The sequence below is a fragment of the Pristiophorus japonicus genome, chromosome 22, assembly GCF_044704955.1.
Source record: "Pristiophorus japonicus isolate sPriJap1 chromosome 22, sPriJap1.hap1, whole genome shotgun sequence".
Lineage (NCBI taxonomy): Eukaryota > Metazoa > Chordata > Chondrichthyes > Pristiophoridae > Pristiophorus > Pristiophorus japonicus.
In genome coordinates, this window is record NC_091998.1 from 22214461 (window position 1) to 22232671 (window position 18211).

The 18211-nt window shown below is 45.1% G+C and overlaps 2 protein-coding genes across 2 annotated transcripts in view; one reads left to right on the top strand and one right to left on the bottom strand.

Moving 5' to 3' along the window:
- wdfy4 (WDFY family member 4) overlaps positions 1-18211 on the bottom strand; it is a 328629-nt gene that overhangs the window by 119803 nt on the left and 190615 nt on the right. Inside the window, exons 46-47 of the mRNA XM_070865753.1 lie at positions 8540-8625; positions 8364-8423 (exon numbers count right to left, since the gene is read on the bottom strand). Of these exons, the coding sequence (XP_070721854.1) occupies positions 8364-8423; positions 8540-8625 (146 nt within the window). The remainder of the gene's footprint in view (positions 1-8363; positions 8424-8539; positions 8626-18211) is intronic.
- Positions 1006-1779, top strand: lrrc18a (leucine rich repeat containing 18a). The gene has a single exon (XM_070865752.1). It carries the CDS (start codon positions 1006-1008, stop codon positions 1777-1779), a length of 774 nt encoding a protein of 257 aa, XP_070721853.1.

The window sequence follows — 18211 nt, forward strand, 5'->3', positions numbered from 1 at the left end:
TTACATGTGCATGTTGCGGCCCGATGACATCATTGAGACCCGACTGTAATTTTAACTCGGGCCTGAGCGGGGAATCCAACTGGAGTGAAAATCAGGGTTCACACATGAAAGCTACTCACTTGGGGGAGATATCGGGGGAGGGATGCACGTCTGGTAACCACGTCCTACAGTAAGTCACTGCTTCTATGAATGAAAACTAGGGGAGAGGTGGACTTCAAACTAGTTAACATTTAGTGTTGACATTGAATGTCTATTCATTGCGATGTACTGCAAATTAATACACGTGTGGCAGTCCTCATTATAACAAGAGGATGGAACATGGAAAAAATGGTCATTTCTAAGCCGGTACAAAGGGAACTTTTCATGTGAATGAAGAAAACAATATAATAATTAAATAGTAATTATGGGAGGCTAGATGAGCACATGCAGGAGAAAGGACTGGAAGGATATGCTGATAGCATGAGATGAAGTAGGATTGGGGGAAAGCACGTGTGGAACATAAACATCGGCATGGTCCCGCTGGGCTGAGTGGCCTGTTCTGTGCTGTAAATACAGGTTGAACCTCCCTTATCCGGAACACTCAGGACCTGGCCTGTTCTGGATAAGGGATTTTTCCAGATGAGGGGTGGTCACGTTAAATTGGATGATACAGTTACTGAGCACGGGGATATTGGGGCTGACTGGCTTGGGGCTGGGAGTGCGGCAGAGAGATCATGGGGGGGGGGGAGGGCAGTGGATTGCAGGGTCAAGCCAGCGATTGCGGGAGTCGGCAACGAGGAAGGACTTCAATTTGTTCATGTCGGAGTTCTGCGCATGCGCCACCCGGTGGCCGGGAATAGTTCTGGACGAGGGGTGGTTCTGGATAAGGGAGTTCTGGATAAGGGAGTTCTGGATAAGGGAGGTTCAACCTGTACTACGGCCATTCGATGTAATTATTTGCTTCTGGAGTTGTCAAGGACAATGTTTGATTTTTCTGTTGCTCTTTCTCAAATCAAAATTAGGAAAATGCCGAAAAGAGCTCGAGGCGCCCAGGGGAAAAAGATTACCCTTAAAATGGCCAAAAATTCCATGAAAATCACAGTGGATGGGAAGCGGCGATTAGACCTGAGCAACATGGGCATAGCAAGCTTTCCCAAGTGTATTCTGAAGTTGAGTGATATTGAAGAAATTGACCTGAGCAGAAATATGATCAAAAAGATTCCGGATTTCATCAACCGCTTCACAAAGCTGCGCTATCTTGACTTCCACACCAATAAGATCGAGAGAATTCCAGAGACCATTTGCCAGTTGGAGCTGCTCTACTACCTTGATGTGTCCAATAACAAGATCACCACAGACGGGCTGCCCCTGGAAATCACGCAGCTGAAAAATCTGCGGATTCTCAACCTTGGGCTAAATGCGGTGGAAATGATCCCCACGACGATTGGCACGCTAAAGGAGCTGAAGGAACTGGGGCTGTTTGACAATCGGATCACTTACATGCCGGAGAAAATTACCAAGCTCCCGAAGCTGAAGAATCTGAACGTGATGCGGAACCCCTTCACCACCCCGCAGGTGCCCGTCGAGCCAATAGACACCATTGATCGCATCGAGAATCTTTATCTCGCCCGGAAACACCTGCTGTGTCGGCCCTGCCTCAAGAAATGTATACGGGAGAGAGAGAAATGGAGCAAGGTTAAACAGATTGCCGAGTTGGACGAGGAGCCAGATTTTAGTGGTCTTATCTCGCCCAATTCGGTTGCTAAACAGGACGAGGCTTCTTGGAGAGTCAACAAATGAGGGTTTTAAGAGCTAAATCAATCTCGATCTTCAGCCTAAACATGGCTTAACAATAAATAAAATAAAACTGTCTCAATTGCTTTGTCATTCAGCACTGGCTACTCTCTCCCTTTCCCTGGGTATTTTGTGCTAATATTTTTATAGCAACTTAACAGTATTCCCAAAGCGAAAAAAGAGGAGGAGGGGGCGAGGGGGGGGGGGAGCTTTAAATGTGTCAGTGTTGCTCAGCATCAAATTGATAGCAACATAGGAACAAGAGGAGACCATTCAGCCCCTCGAGCCTGTTCCACCATTCAATGAGATCAGGGCTGATCCCCATGCACCCGCCTTGGCTCCATATCCTTTTATTGCTCTGTCTAGCAAAACTCTATCGACCTCAGATTTGAAATGATTAATTGAGCTGGCATCTACTGCTTTTTGTGGCAGAGTTCCGCACTTCTTTCACCATTTGCATGAAGAAGTGTCTCTTAACTTCTCTCCTGAATGGCCTGGCTCTGATTTTAAGGTTATGTCCCCTCGCCCTAGAAACTCCGAACCCCCCCTGCCCCCCTGCCCTTCCCCACTCCCGCCCTGCCCCTCCCCATCCCAGCCACCAGCGGAAAAAAATTCTATCTACCGTTTCAATTCCTTTCAAAATCATCCCTTGAATTTTTATATTCCAGGGGGAATAAGAGTCTAGTTTATATAATCTCTCCTCATAATCGAACCCTTGGGAGCCCTGGTAACATTCTGGTGAAGCTGTGCTACAGATAGGCACCTACTGGAGAAACTAGGATGACTCTGGTGCAGAGGTTCCCTGTGTAGTGTGCTTGGTTTCCACTCACCATCTCTCGTTGGCTTCCACTCCATTTGCTTCATGAACTTTGACCTTTTTGGAGGCAACCATGTCAGGTGCTCTCAGAGGCATCTTCAAAGGGCCAGGTAGGGTTCAGCATTCTGTATCCGGCTGCAAACTGCTTTCACTATTGCTGGTGTGTGGGGCTTCTAACTTAAGGAAGCTTCTGGCTAGAGGCTCATTATTGGGATCACCCGGGTATCCACGAAACCCATGCATGTGCAGTCATCATAGAAACATAGAAATCTGCAGTTCAGAAGGAGGCCATTTCGGGCCATAGTGTCCATGCAGGCCGAGAAACAGCCACACGGCCCTCGGTCAGCAACCCTGAAGGTTACATATAAACCTATGAACAATGAACAATGGCAGAAAGGTAAAGAGCACCTAGCCCAACCAGTCCGACCCAACACAACTGCGACACCCCTTACACTGAAACATTCTCCACTCCACCCCAACCGGAGCCATGTGATCTCCTGGAAGAGGCAAAAACGAGATAAAAACTGCAGTGGAATCCTCCCTGCACTATAAACGGGCTAGATGTGGCAACAAGTGAATCACTCCCAATGGAAACACTTTTCTATTGTATAATGGGGAGATGTGCCACTCATCGTGCAAGGGCATGAGTGGAAAGTCCCATTCTGCTCCACACCACAATTTGTTCATCCGTCACCCCATTGCATCACAGGCTGTCCCCTCCTCACGACTTTCCCAAACTTGAAATCATTATTAAATAGTTCTTCATGCAAGACTCAACCACCTAAAAATGTTCTTCTCTGATTTTACCACATCAATTCACATCACACTCCTGCTATATATTCCTATGTACACAGTACTTCCGTTGAGATTAGTACAACTATTCCCTTAATAGCAAAACCAAAGACTTTTATCTTGCAGCTGACGAGGTAGTGTATTAACATTGAATAAAACCATTCTAAAGGGAACTAGGTCAGCAACATTCTGAGCATTTAATTAGTTTTGTATTACTGTATATTTACTCCGACAACATTATCATAGCCAGTCTTGTTTGAGAATATTCCTCTGAATGTATATATGGTGCGTAATTCTAATTACAGATGGTAAGATTTATCGCAAGTTTCTAGTGCTAGATTACACAATGCATTTGCAACGTTGCTTGTCTAACAGTAATGGTTACTCACAACCGCCATTTTGGTTGTAATCTGATTTCCGAACATTGCTGAACTCTTTCTCTTGTAGTTTGTTGTGTGGTCTTGTAGCTGAGATCGACGATTATTAAAAATGTTTCTGCAAAGTGCGTGCTTAAAATGGTGGTAAGCAATCAAAAAAGTAACAATTGGTCGGAGGATTATTTTTCACATTCTGCTTTTGTTCCTAGTCCAACTCTTTTTAAAGTTTGATTCTAAATCTCAAATAAACGTTGCAAAAGATGATCTAAAATTTACAGGTTCAATTAATGAACACAGGATAATTGAACTCACTCGTTAAAAAAACCCATCATTGACAACATGAAAGTTGGGCCTAAGAGCTAATGGCCGACATTTTTGTCATTAAAACTTCCTGAATTTAAATGAGAAAGCAGTCAGTGACAGAGAACAGGGAGCTGCAATGTATTCAGGTATCACAGTCAACTAAATCATTAATGGATGTGAATATTATGACTTAAAACATTAATACATGGAGAATAAATGATCAGTTATCTAAATAATTGTCTGTATATGTTGTGAATAATTTTTTCTCAGATATATTTCCAAATGGTTTCAGGATTGAAGTGTGAGAATTTCAAAGAAATGGGTTAACAGTGCTTTGAAAATCTGCAGGATGGGTGATCTTGGAGAATAGGCCGAGATCACACCTATTGTGGAACTCCACTTGACCCTCCCCAGAGTTCGCGAGGTCAGGGGGGAGGGGCCATCATGAGTGGCCTTCGGAAGTGGAGGGGTGCAAGGAGCCCAGGAATGTAAAATGGCCATCTGGTGGGATGGGAGGGATGCATACTCCCCCGCCCCTTCCTTTCCTGGAAGAGGAATCTCGCTGTCCTGCCTATCAAGGGGTTGCTTTAACCTGTAAAGACCCCTGGCCCCAGTTTCTCCAGTCTCTCCAAATATCTGAAGTCTTTCATCCCTGGTACCATTTGAGTAAATCTCCTCTGCACCCCCTCTAAGGCCTTGACATCCTTCCTAAAGTATGCCGCCTAGAATTGGCCACAATACTCCAGCTGGGGTCTAACCAGTGTTTTATAAAGTTTATAGCATAACCTCCTTGCTTTTGTACTCTATAAAGCCTTTTTAACAGCCTTCTCAAATTGTCTTGCCACCTTCAAGGACTTGTGTACCTACACCCTCAGGTCTCTCTGTACTGCACCCCCTTTAAAAACATGCCCTTTAGTTTAAAATGCTGCTCCGCATTCTTGCGACCAAATGTATCAATTCACACTTCTGTGTTAAATTTCTTCTGCCCTGTGTTTGCCCATTTCACCAGTCTGTCTGTGTCCTCCTGAAATCTGTTACGACCCTGCTCATTGTTTACTACATTTCTGTGTTTTGTACCATCTGCAAACTTTGAAATGATGCCCTGTATACCCAAGTCCAGGTCATTTATATCAAAAAGAGCTGTGGCCCTGGGGAATACCACGTATACTTCCCTCCAGTCTGAAAAACAATTGTTCACCATTACAGTCTATCAACACAGCCACTGCCCCATTAATTCGGGGGTCCAGGAGAGACGAGAGTTCGGGGCCCAGGAGAGGCGAGGGCCCAGGGGCAGCACGGGCCAGCCCACACTGCGATATGTGTGCGCACTAGGTCCGTGCAGCAGAGCTGGTCTCCAGTCTCTTGGTTAACCCTTGCCACTGGACCAAGACCTAGCTCTGTCAAGCCCGTGTGGTGGCTGGTGTGCAACGGCCACCACACGTTAAAAAAAATCCACGCACAGGCATCTTCCATCCTTCAATATGTAGTTTGGGATCCAGAATATTAGGTCCTTCATTGAAACAGCTTTGAACTCATCCCTTTTTGGCGTGGAAGCAAGTCATCCTTGCTTCGAGGGACTGCCTATGATGATGATGGTGGTTTCAATTTTGCTAACAAGTCTATTATGTGGTATTTTATCGAATGCCTTTTGAAAGTCCATATACATAACATCAACTGCAGTACCCTCATCCACCCTCTCTGCTATTTACATCCATCCTGGATTCATGAACATGCTTTAACCCCTGGATGTTTTTGACTGCAGGGTTCAACTGGATTGTTCCCTATGACATAGCTGGAGGTCTCAGTCCATTCCCAATCATTTTGTATTAGATTCTAATTTTTACCATTGCTGACCTTTTGTATGCAAATTCTTACTGTAGTGGTATCTTCTGTTCCTAACCACCAGCCTTATCACCTAAAAGTATAGTAATGCTATATATAGCATTACAAATACATGTTATGAATATATAAAATACTAACAGAACTGTCTCAGGAACTACCTTGTCACTCTTTTCTGAAGCCTCACTAATACATTAACATTCTTTTCAAGATGGAGCAGTCAAAACAACGTAGAATATTGCAAATGGATCCTGAGCAACAATCTATCCAAGATTACAATTATTTGTCTCGACTCACAGTCAAGTAGCGCTGAGATGTAGCCCAATATTACACGATTAGTCTAGCGTGTAACAGCTTTGCTACGGTTGCATGCTTTCGGGGAAAGGTAAATAGCCACAGGGGAATCAATTTCCTTTTCCACCTTTATTAATGGCTTCAAAATGTCCATTTATCGGGGCTGCTACTGCAGTGGAGCACTGAGGGAGTGCTGCACTGTCAGGGGTGCCCTCCTTCAGGTTGAGATGTTAAACCGAGGCCCTGTCTGCCTGCTCTGGTGAGTCAATTGGATATTAAAGAGCCCACGGCATTTACCTGAAGAACAGCAGGGAGATCTCCTGATGTCCTGGCCAACAACAGGTGTCAGCTGTGGCTCAGTGGGCAGCACTCTCGCCTCTGAGTCAGAAGATTGTGGGTTCAAGTCCCACTTCAGAGACTTGAGCACATAAATCTAGGCTGACACTCCCAGTGCAGTGCTGAGGGAGTGCTGCACTGTTGGAGGTGCCCCCTTTCGGATGAGAAGTTAAACCGAGGCCCCGTCTGCTCTCTCAGGTGGATGTAAAAGATCCCCTGGCACTATTTCGAAGAAAAGCAGGGGAGTTATCCACGGTGTCCTGGCCAATACTTATCCCTCAATCAACATAACAAAAACAGATTATCTGGTCATTATCACATTGCTGTATGTGAGAGTTTGCTGTGTGCAAATTGGCTGCTGCGTTTCCCACATTACAACAGTGATCACACTCCAAAAGTGCTTAATTGGCTGTAAAGCACTTTGAGATGTCGGGTGGTTGTGAAAGGCGTTATATAAATGCAAGTCTTTCTTTCTTTCTTTCAACCAACACTACGACAAATAGATAAACTGGCTCTTTCACTTATTGTTGTTTGTCTGGCATTGTTACGGACAAAATGGCTGCTGCATTAAAGAAAGAACATGTATTTTTATAGCGTCTTTCACGACCTCAGGGCGTCCCAAAGTACCCTCCAGCCAATGAAGTACTTTTGAATTGTAGGTACTTTTGTATTCACCTATATAACAGCAGTGATCGCACATCATCGCCAATCAAGTCCTTTGGGATGTTTCTGCGATAAAAAATGTTACATAAATTCCTTCACTGAGTACATATTTTGTATAATTGTAGGTTAGAAATCCTCAGTCATTGTAATGTATGCACCTGTGAGCATGCTCACATGTTTGTGTGGAACTGTTGCCTTGTAAATTATGGTTTTAGAGCCCCCCAAAAAAACCACAAAAAAACCCTACAAAAATACAAAACAAAAACAACAAAAAAAGGGCCTTGGGAAATGTTTGGAGTGTCCCCCAGATCGGTGGGCACGATTTAATGTTTATTTGTTTACTCCAAAAGAGTTGTGGAGCTATTGGAAAAATGAAAAAAAGAGGGCAGTTAAAAGTGTCTGGAGTGTCCCCCAGATCAGGGGGCACTTGATCTAATGTTTATTTTGTTCCCTCCCCAAAAGAGTTGTGGAACTGTTGCACAGTGAGTGGCTTAGCCAGTCACGTGATGTTCACAAGACTCAATAAAACCCCGGTTAATTGAGTTCAGGTTCTCCACAATGAGGCGTGCTGTTGTGAACCTAGTGAATCAACTGGTCGTGTTCAATTCGATTGTTAAACCTTTGTGAATAAGCCAGTTAGTTCTTTACAGCAAATGTGTAGCTGTGAATTCTTAAGCAAAGAACCCATGAAGCAAATACACTACAGTAATTTGGCTCCTAATACGGGGTAAACGTTGAGGCCGTGTTAGCGTGTTGTGGTAAACAAACTCTAATTACGAAAGGGCTTTACTGTTTCATGATATAAACATGACAATGAAGGATTCTACACACAGAAAAAACAATCAAAAGCCCAAGGATCCATAATTCTATTTGAAAAATCAAGTGGAATAATGTCTTGCACAAAAGCCAGTTGGTTCGAAATAGAACCAAAGATCACAGCACAGAACGGGGTCGTTCTCCGATGGTGTTTGTGTCAGCTCTTTGTTAGAGCAATCATAAACTTAACCCCACTGCCCTGCTCTCTCCCCGTAGCCCTGCATCTTAGTCTGTTTCAAATGCAATTTGATCCACTCTGTTGATACGCTCCAATTTTGATTCCCAAGTGCAACAAAACAGAACTCCCCTCTTGAATGAAACAGTCAGGTAATCTCAGCGCTGTGTGAACTCACCCGCCGTTTTTATTGCTGTCTCTCTTTCCTTTCTTCACTGAAGGTATTGCGTGGCAGAATCTGAAGGAAAACGAAGAAAGCTCTCAAAAAATAAACCAGCAAGAAATTCAGCGGACAATAACTGCACAAAAGTTAGTTGGCTGGAGGGACTGTGTGTCATATTTATAGTTACTTACTTTTTAAAGACCTTTTTCCTGTCATTTTTATGGAAAATAAGGAACTTTGAATGTCCATTCTTTAAAAAGATTTCAAGTGCGATGTCCTAAAGGGCAAGAATAAACAATCACTTAAACAATCCATTAAACCCATTATCTCAATTAAATTACTTTGTGTAAAACAGTCACATCAAAGTGGAAGGATGCACAGTAACGTGGCTGCAGCGCTTTAACTTATGCTGAGGAGTGTGTGTGTGTGTTGGCCCTGTAATTACTGCCTTCCCATGGTGTGTCTGCTATGGAATGATTCCACAGATACTGACAATCTCATCCAAGAGTCATTTGATAGTGGTCAAAGTTGGAATTCCAGCTAATTTTCCCCTTAGTCCAGGAGCAATGAAGCCAACCCAACCCCAACCCTGTCTGAGATAAGCTCACTCAACAATCCGATGACCATTGCGATCTCGTGGGTCTCTGCCACAGTGCATTTACCAATGTGGCCACAAGGGGGGGCTTCTCTCCATCTCCTCAACCTTGGGTCTTCTGAATGCTACAATCTCTTGTGAAAGAAAGACTTGCATTTATATAGCGCCTTTCACAACCGCTGGATGTCTCAAAGTGCTTTACAGTCAATGAAGTACTTTGAGAGTGTAGTCATTGTGAGAAACGCAGCAGCCAATTTTTGTACAGCAAGTTCCCACAAATAGCAATGTGATAATGACCAGATAATCTGTTTTTGTTATGTTGATTGAGGGATAAATATTGGCCAGGACACCAGGAGATACTCCCCTGCTCTTCTTTGGAATAGTGCCATGGGATCTTTTACGTTCACCTTAGAGAGCAGTCGCGCCTTGGTTTAACGTCTCATCCGAAAGACAGCAACTCCGAAAGTGCAGCACTCCCTCAGCACTGCACTGGGAGTGTCAGCCTAGATCCCTGGAGTGGGACTTGAACCCACAACCTTCTGACTCAGAGGCGAGAGTGCTGCCCACTGAGCCACGTCTGATACTGATGGGCAGGCAATCTGCTCCTAAGCCCCTGCCAATGCTGCTCTTCGGCTGATCCTCAAGGGATGTGTGATGGCTACCTGGTAGCTACTTGTCGTAAAACACAATGAGCAGGCCTTTCCCGTAGGAAGATAGCGAAAACTTCAGTGGGAATTTCTCAGATCCTGCCACACTTCTCCTGCATGATGTACACGGACGCTGACAAAGCTCCAAGAGTAAAATGACTTGCATTTATACAGTGCCTTTCAGGATACCCCATAGTGCTTTGCAGCCAATGAAGTAAGGCACCACCCTTCAATATGTAGTTCGGGACCTCGAATGTCAGGTCCCTCATTGAAATACTGTGAACTCATCCCTTTTTGCTGTGGAAGCGGGTTATCCTCGATACGAGGGGGACTGCCTAATACTACTTCTATTTTTGAAGTGTAGTCACTTTAGTAATTCAGAAAATGCAGCAGCCAATTTGCGCACAGCAAGCTCCCACAAACAGCAATGTGATAACCACCAGATCATCTGTTTTAGTGGTGTTGGTTGAAGATATAAATTATGGGCAGCGCGCCTAGGAGACCTGCCCTGATCTTCTTTGAATAGTGCGGTGGGATCTTATACGTCCACCTGAGAGAGAAGGCGGGGCCTCAGCTTAACGTTTCATCTGAAAGCACCTTCGACAGTGCAGTACTCCCTCAGCACTACACTGGAGTGTCAGCCTGGATTATGCGTTCAGGTCTCTTGTGTGGAAACTTGAACCCACAACCTTCTGACTCAGAGGAGAGAGTGTTACCCACAGAGTCACAGCTGACTACCCACCCATGCGCTCACAGCCACTCCTCAAACCGGTGATGTGCAGTGGGAGGAATGCAAAGATAGGACAAGGGGAGACTGGGGTTATTTTGGCCAAAGGCTGAAAACAGGTGCTCAATGGGTGCTGTGCTGATAAGACACGTCTGTTTGAAAGTCTAGATTTAGCAATTTTTGGTCGAATTGCTGGTTATCATGATTTGAACCTGTCTGCAGCTACTAACCAGAAATCTGTAGGTTTAGCACTCAAGTGATGATTAGATGCAATTTCCAAGGAGCAATATATGAGGGCTCCTTGAAGGTGTGGAGTGCTCTGACTGACACATAGTGGCTTGTATCTGGATGGCTCAGGGACTGAATAAGAGGGCGCACAGGTTCTCTGACTTGGCAGTGGAGGTCCTGTTGGAGCAGGTCTAGAGGAGGAGGGAAGTCCTGCACCCACAGGGGGAAGGGAAGGATTCCACCTCACCCTCCTCGCCCTCCTGTCCCTCTCTCCTGCCGCAGCTGGTGCTGCTCTGCCTGGCCTCATGTCCTCCTCCCATTCCTCGTCCAGACAAAGGAGGACCCCTAGCAAGATGTCCATGGCCAAGCTCTTGCTCTTTCCTAATGACTCCTATAAGGTGGAGCAGCGCAGCACTTACTCTTTTTAGGTGAATTCCTCCGATAATTTCCAGAATAAATGTTGCTCGAGTTTTGGTGACATCTTAACATAGAAACATAGAAAATAGGTGCAGGAGTAGGCCATTCGGCCCTTCGAGCCTGCACCGCCATTCAATGAGTTCATGGCTGAACATGCAACTTCAGTACCCCATGCTTTCTCGCCATACCCCTTGATCCCCCTAGTAGTAAGGACTACATCTAACTCCTTTTTGAATATATTTAGTGAATTGGCCTCAACAACTTTCTGTGGTAGAGAATTCCACAGGTTCACCACTCTCTGGGTGAAGACGTTTCTCCTCATCTCGGTCCTAAATGGCTTACCCCTTATCCTTAGACTGTGACCCCTGGTTCTGGACTTCCCCAACATTGGGAACATTCTTCCTGCATCTAACCTGTGTAAACCCATCAGAATTTTAAACGTTTCTATGAGATCCCCTCTCATTCTTCTGAACTCCAGTGAATACAAGCCCAGTTGATCCAGTCTTTCTTGATATGTCAGTTCCGCCATCCCCGGAATCAGTCTGGTGAACCTTCGCTGCATTCCCTCAATAGCAAGAATGTCCTTCTTCAAGTTAGGAGACCAAAACTGTACACAATACGCCAGGTGTGGCCTCACCAAAGCCCTGTACAACTGTAGTAACACCTCCATGCCCCTGTACTCAAATCCCCTCGCTATGAAGGCCAACATGCCATTTGCTTTCTTAACCGCCTACTGTACCTGCATGCCAACCTTCAATGACTGATGTACCATGATACCCAGGTCTCGTTGCACCTTCCCTTTTCCTAATCTGTCACCATTCAGATAATAATCTGTCTCTCTGTTTTTACCACCAAAGTGGATAACCTCACATTTATCCACATTATACTTCACCTGCCATGCATTTGCCCACTCACCTAACCTATCCAAGTCACTCTGCAGCCTCATAGCATCCTCCTCGCAGCTCACACTGCCACCCAACTTAGTGTCATCCGCAAATTTGGAGATACTACATTTAATCCCCTCATCTAAATCATTAATGTACAATGTAAACAGCTGGGGCCCCAGCACAGAACCTTGTGATACCCCACTACTCACTGCCTGCCATTCTGAAAAGTACCCATTTACTCCTACTCTTTGCTTCCTGTCTTGACGAAGTGTCCCAGAAAGTGCCCCGATGTGTTTCAGAGCTCCAATGGCAATGACCATGACATGGCGAGTATCGCTTTAAGTAGCATTTGAAATAAACATCAAACTGCATTTACTTCCAAACAGCCGGTTGCTGTTAGGAGAGGGCGTTAGTTGAAGTGCAAGCCACTGGATTGCACTGCCACCTCCTTAATGAGCGCTAGCACGCAATTTAAGTGGTAATGAACTGTTTAACAAGCCACTGGGCGGCCGTTCCTAGCACTGGCATCAACTCCTTTACAAAGATGGCGCCTTGCGCTGAACATGGGCTAAACCACTGTTTCAGTTTAAGACCTTTCCTTAGCCATCTCTTTAGCGCCTAAAGTATTCGATGAAAATCACCCCCGTAATATTTTTGAATGACCCGCCCTCACGGAAAATAACACCTAACAACTGGAATTCCATTATGCTGGGGGAAAACTCTTGACTGTGTCAAGAAAGCCGGTTCTAACTGGATGGGAGAAGACACAGTACATTGTCTTCCCGTTTATTCCCAAAGGGAGATGGGTTAAGGTTATTTTGGGATGGGGGATCAAACCCCTGTAATCCTCACAACAATGATACCTATATGCTTGACTACTTGAAGTACGCAACCACAAAGCAAGCTTGGGACTAATTATTTTTAAAACTTCTGGCTGAGCAGAAACGAGAACTGTGATGGGAAAATTGTGCATTTTGCTTCTGGGCAAATTTTAAGCCTTTCTGACTGTCTCAGTAAATCTCTCTGTTGAAAATGACAAAAGAGTTGTTGAGCAATATCACTTGCATTTTAGAAGAAATTCTTTGTGTAACTGCGCAGTTTGTGAGGGGTTCCTGGCCTGGTTTTAATAGACCTTGTGGGAAGTTTTAAAAGGCGAATTAAAAAGATTGGTCAAGGCTTCATTAATAGAGGCACGGAGTACAAAAACAAAGAGGTGATGGTGAACCAGTATAAATCACCGGTTGGACCTCAGCCAGAGTATTGTGTCCAATTCCGGACACCATGCTTTAGAAAGGATGTCAAGACCTTGGAGAGCGTACACAGGAGATTTGACAGAATGGAACCGGGGAGGAGGGAATTCAGTTATGTGGAGAGACTTGAGGAGCTGGGATTGTTCTCCTTGGAGCAAAGGTTAAGAGGAGATATAATAAAAGTGTTCAAAATAATGAGGGGTTTTCGATAGAGTAGGTGGAAATAAACTCTCTCCGCTGGCAGGAGAGTTAGTAATTAGAGGACACAGATTTAAGACAATTGGCAAAAAAGCCAGGGGGGTATTTAAGAGAATGTGACTTACTCAGTGAGCTGTTATGATCTGGAACGCGCTGCCTGAAAGGGTGGTGGAAGCAGATTCAATAGTAATGTTCAGAAAGAAACTGGATAAATACTTGGAGAAGATTTTGGGTGAAAGGTTGGCTGCTTGGCCGGAGTAAGGGAGAGCACCCGGTGCCTGTGCAGCAGTATGCCAGCAGGGGGCGAAACCATCAGTGGCGGAGTGGTAAAACTGCCATGGACAGCAGTTGAGGGGAAAAAACTGGTTAAAAACTAAAGCGAGGAAGGAAAATGTTTCATTGAGGGAACAGTTTCTGACACACTGTGCAATTTAAACCAGCTTGTCACTCCTTGTAAAATATTGAGCCAGTTTAGAAAATATTTAGCATCAAGGCACTTCTTCTTTTTCGACAGCCCCTCGGAGTCAAGGATCACTTGCTCCCACACTAATATGTGTTCTCAGGTGACTGATGAGACCAATGCGGGACCGACAGTCTCTGTCACAGATGAGGCAGGCGGTGGTTGGAGGGATGGGTGAATGGGGACCTTGGGTTGCTGTGCGCTCCTTCCGCTGTTTGCGCTTGGTCTCCACGTGCTCCATCAATGTACCTAGGTTGTCCAACTGACAAAACTGGGATGCCTGCCACAGCCCAATAAACTAAGAACACTTGCAGGCAGGGCCATGGGTGGGGCAGCAAATGTCTTGTGCCCTTGGAACCGTGCCCCAGCGTGAGCTAGCACTTCGGGACAGTAGGAGGGGAGAACACTGGATGCGAAAGGCGATACTGTAAAATAAATAATTGTCTAGTAATTGCAGACATCATAAACAGCTTAACAAGGATCGCCCTGGCTTCTGAAAGCCTTGCTGAAGTAGCAACATCTTCCGTAGCTGGGTGCACAGCGCAGTGGGGGGGGAGGAAATTGTTCCTGGGCAGGTACGCACAACAAGGGTGGAATAACAATTGTCTAAAGATAAGGGATAAGCCATTCAGGACCAAAATGAGGAGAAACTTCTTCACTCAGAGAACTGTGAACCTGTCAAATTCTCTACCACAGAAAGTTGTTGAGGCCAGTTCGTTAGATACATTCAAGAGGGAGTTAGATGTGGCCCTTACGGCTAAAGGGATCGAGGGGTATGGAGAGAAAGCAGGAATGGGGTACTGAAGTTGCATGATCAGCCATGATCTTATTGAATGGTGGTGCAGGCTCGAAGGGCCGAATGGCCTACTCCTGCACCTATTTTCTATGTTTCTATGTTATATATGACATACAACATTCAGCTGCATTGAAGTCAATGGAACTGATTATCGGGTGGGACATAGAGAAACATAGAAATTTACATTTTGGCCCATCGTGTCTGCGCTGCCGACAAAGAGCCACATGGCCCTAGGTCAGCAGCCCTGAAGGTTACATATAAACCTATGAACAATGAACTATGTCGGAAAGGTAAAGAGCATCCAGTCCAACCAATCCGCCCCACACAATTGCGACGCCCCTTACACTGAAACATTCTACACTCCACCCCAACTGGAGCCATGCGATTTCCTGGGCGTGGCAAAAAACAGATAAAAACCCAGGCCAATTGGGGAAAAATAAATCTGGGAAAATTCCTTTCCGAACCATCCAGGCGATCGAAACTAGTCCAGGAGATTACCCTGGCCGTATTCGATTCCCTTGCAGTAATCATCATCGTATCTGTGCCGGCCAACAAGAGATGATCCAGTCTAATCCCAATTACCAGTTCTAGGTCTATAACCCTGCAGGTTACGGCACTTGAAGTGTCCATCCAAGCATCTTTTAAATGCAGAATGACATAGAACATACAGCACAGACACAAGCCATTCGGCCCATCTGGTCCATGCACCACACGAGCCTCCTCCCATCAACGGGCCATCGGTACGATTGTGCCTGTACTGCCTCCCCACCATGGTCAATTTCGCTCCCCTTCCCACCATTGTGTTTTAGATGATTAGATTTCTTGATCATGTGTTCTTGTTTTAATATGAGCAAAACAATACTGCATGTAAAGCTAGGAAACCTAGCTTGAATTCTAAAAGAACAAAGAGTGTTAAAAAAACAAGCCTGAAGGCTGAGTATCAATGCGAGGAGCATTCCTAATAAGGTGGACTTATTATGCAGACTGCGCAGATAGCTGTTAACGGATATGATGTAATTGGGATTACGGAGACAGGGCTCCAAGGTAACCAAGGCTGGGAACTCAACATCCAGGGGTATTCAATATTCAGGAAGGACAGACAGGAAGAAAAAGGAGGTGGGGTAGCGTTACTGGTTAAAGAGGAGATTAACACAATAGTAAGGAAGGACATTAGCTTGGATGATGTAGAATCTATGGGGTCAAGTTTCGGGCCACGCCTAGAACAGCGCAGCCCCGACCTCGACGGCCATTTTTCGCGCCTAAAAGTGCGACAGAAAAATACCTCTTAATTCTCCGGCTCCTTGCTGGTCCCTGGGAGCTCTGCGCGGTGCGCAGACAGCAGCGGAGGGCGGAGCCACAGAGTCGCGCCGATTCTGCAAGTGGAGGGGGCGGGGCCAAGTTAAATGAGGCAACGTCTTGCCAGCAGCCCTGCGCGTGCGCGTTGGAGTGCGCGCGCACGCGCAGTAGCCCAGAAACATTGGCACTCGGCCATTTTTAAAGGGACTTAAAGAAAAGCGTTGATTTGTCTCGTGGACCCCTATCCCGTGGCTGAATGGCCTCAGCTTCCCTCGCAGCTCAAAGGCTGCTTGCTTGCTGTGGCTTCGGCTGCCGTCGAGCCACTGACGCCGCCCCTATCTCCTACATGGAAGGAAGGCCTGCCTGAAACACCGCAGCTCGAAGGCTGCTGCTGCTTCACACAGATAGGAATATTCAATATTTTGTCTTTGCTTTGTTCATAAGTTTTTAGTCAGGATGGCTCTTTATTTGTATAAGTAAGACTGTTGAATGCTTGTAGAATTTAATTACTACCCTTCCCCCCCCACTCCCCACCCCGCCATTCCCTACGCCTGATTTGTAACCTAAGCCTGATTTGTAAAGTGTAGGCAAGGTTTTTCTGAGCGTACAAAAATCTACACTTACTCCATTCTAAGTTAGTTTGGAGTAAATTTTCACTGCCTAAGCTTTCAAAACGGTGCGTAAGTGGCCGGATACGCCCCCTTTTGAAAAAAAAAATCTGTTCCAAAATGAAACTGTTCCAACTGACTAGAACTGGAGCAAACTAAATGCCAAGAATTGCAATTTCTAAGATACTCCATTCTAAACCAGTTGCTCCAAAAAAATAGGAGCAATTCAGGCCGAAACTTGACCCCTGTATGGGTAGAGCTGCGGAATACCAAAATGCAGAAAATGTTAGTGGGAGTTGTGTACAGACCACCAAACAGTAGTAGGGAGGTTGAGGACAGCATCAAACAGGAAATTAGGGATGCGTGCAATAAGCGTACAGCAGTTATCATCGGTGACTTTAATCTGCATATTGATTGGCTAACCAAACTGGTAGCAATACTGTGGAGGAGGATTTCCTGGAGTGTATGAGGGATGGTTTTCTAGACCAATATGTCGAGGAACCAACTAGCGAGCAGGCCATCCAAGACTGGGTCTTGTGTAACGAGAGAGGATTAATTAGCAATCTGGTTCTGCGGGGCTCCTTGGGGAAGAGTGACCATAATATGGTAGAATTCTTCATTAGGATGGAGAGTGACACAGTTAATTCAGAGACTAGGGTTCTGAACTTAAAGAAAGGAAACTTCGATCGTATGAGATGTGAATTGGCTGGGATAGACTGGCGAATGGTATTTAAAGGGTTGACGGTGGGTAGGCAATGGCAGACATTTAAATATCACATGGATGAACTCCAACAATTGTACATCTCTGTGTGGCGTAAGAATAAAAAAAGGAGGGTGGCTCAACTGTGGCTAACAAGGGAAATTAGGGAAAGTGTTAAATCCAAGGAAGAGGCATATAAATTGGCCAGAAAAAGCAGCAAACCTGAGGATTGGGAGAAATTTAGAATTCAGCAGAGGAGGACTAAGGGTTTAATGAGGAGGGGAAAAATAGACTATGAGAGTAAGCTTGCAGGGAACATAAAAACTGACTGCAAAAGCTTCTACAGATATGTGAAGAGAAAAAGATTAGTGAAGACTAATGTCTTGCAGTCAGAATCAGGGGAATTCATAATGGGGATCAAGGAAATGGCAGATCAATTGAACAGATACTTTGGTTCTGTCTTCACTAAGGAAGACACGAATAACCTCTCGAAAATACTAGGGGACCGAGGGTCTAGCGAGAAGGGAGAACTGAGGGAAATCCTTATTAGTCAGGAAATAGTGTTATGGAAATTGAAGGGACTGAAGGCCGATAAATCCCAAGTGCCTGATAGTCTGCATCCCAGAGTACTTAAGGAAGTGGCCCTAGAAATAGTAGATGCATTGGTGGTCATTTTCCAACATTCCATGGACTCTGGTTCAGTTCCTATGGATTGGAGGATAGCTAATGTAACCACACTTTTTACAAAAAGGAGGGAGAGAGAAAACAGGGAATTATAGACTGGTTAGCCTGACACCAGTGGTGGGGAAAATGCTGGAATCAATTATTAAAGATGTAATAGCAGCGCATTTGGAAAGCAGTGACAGGATCGGTCCAAGTCAGCATGGATTTATGAAAGGGAAATCATGCTTGACAAATCTTCTAGAGTTTTTTGAGGATGTATCTAGTAAAGTGGATAAGGGAGAACCAGTGGATGTGGTGTATTTGGACTTTCAAAAGGCTTTTGACAAGGTCCCACACAAGAGATTCGTGTGCAAAATTAAAGCACATGGTA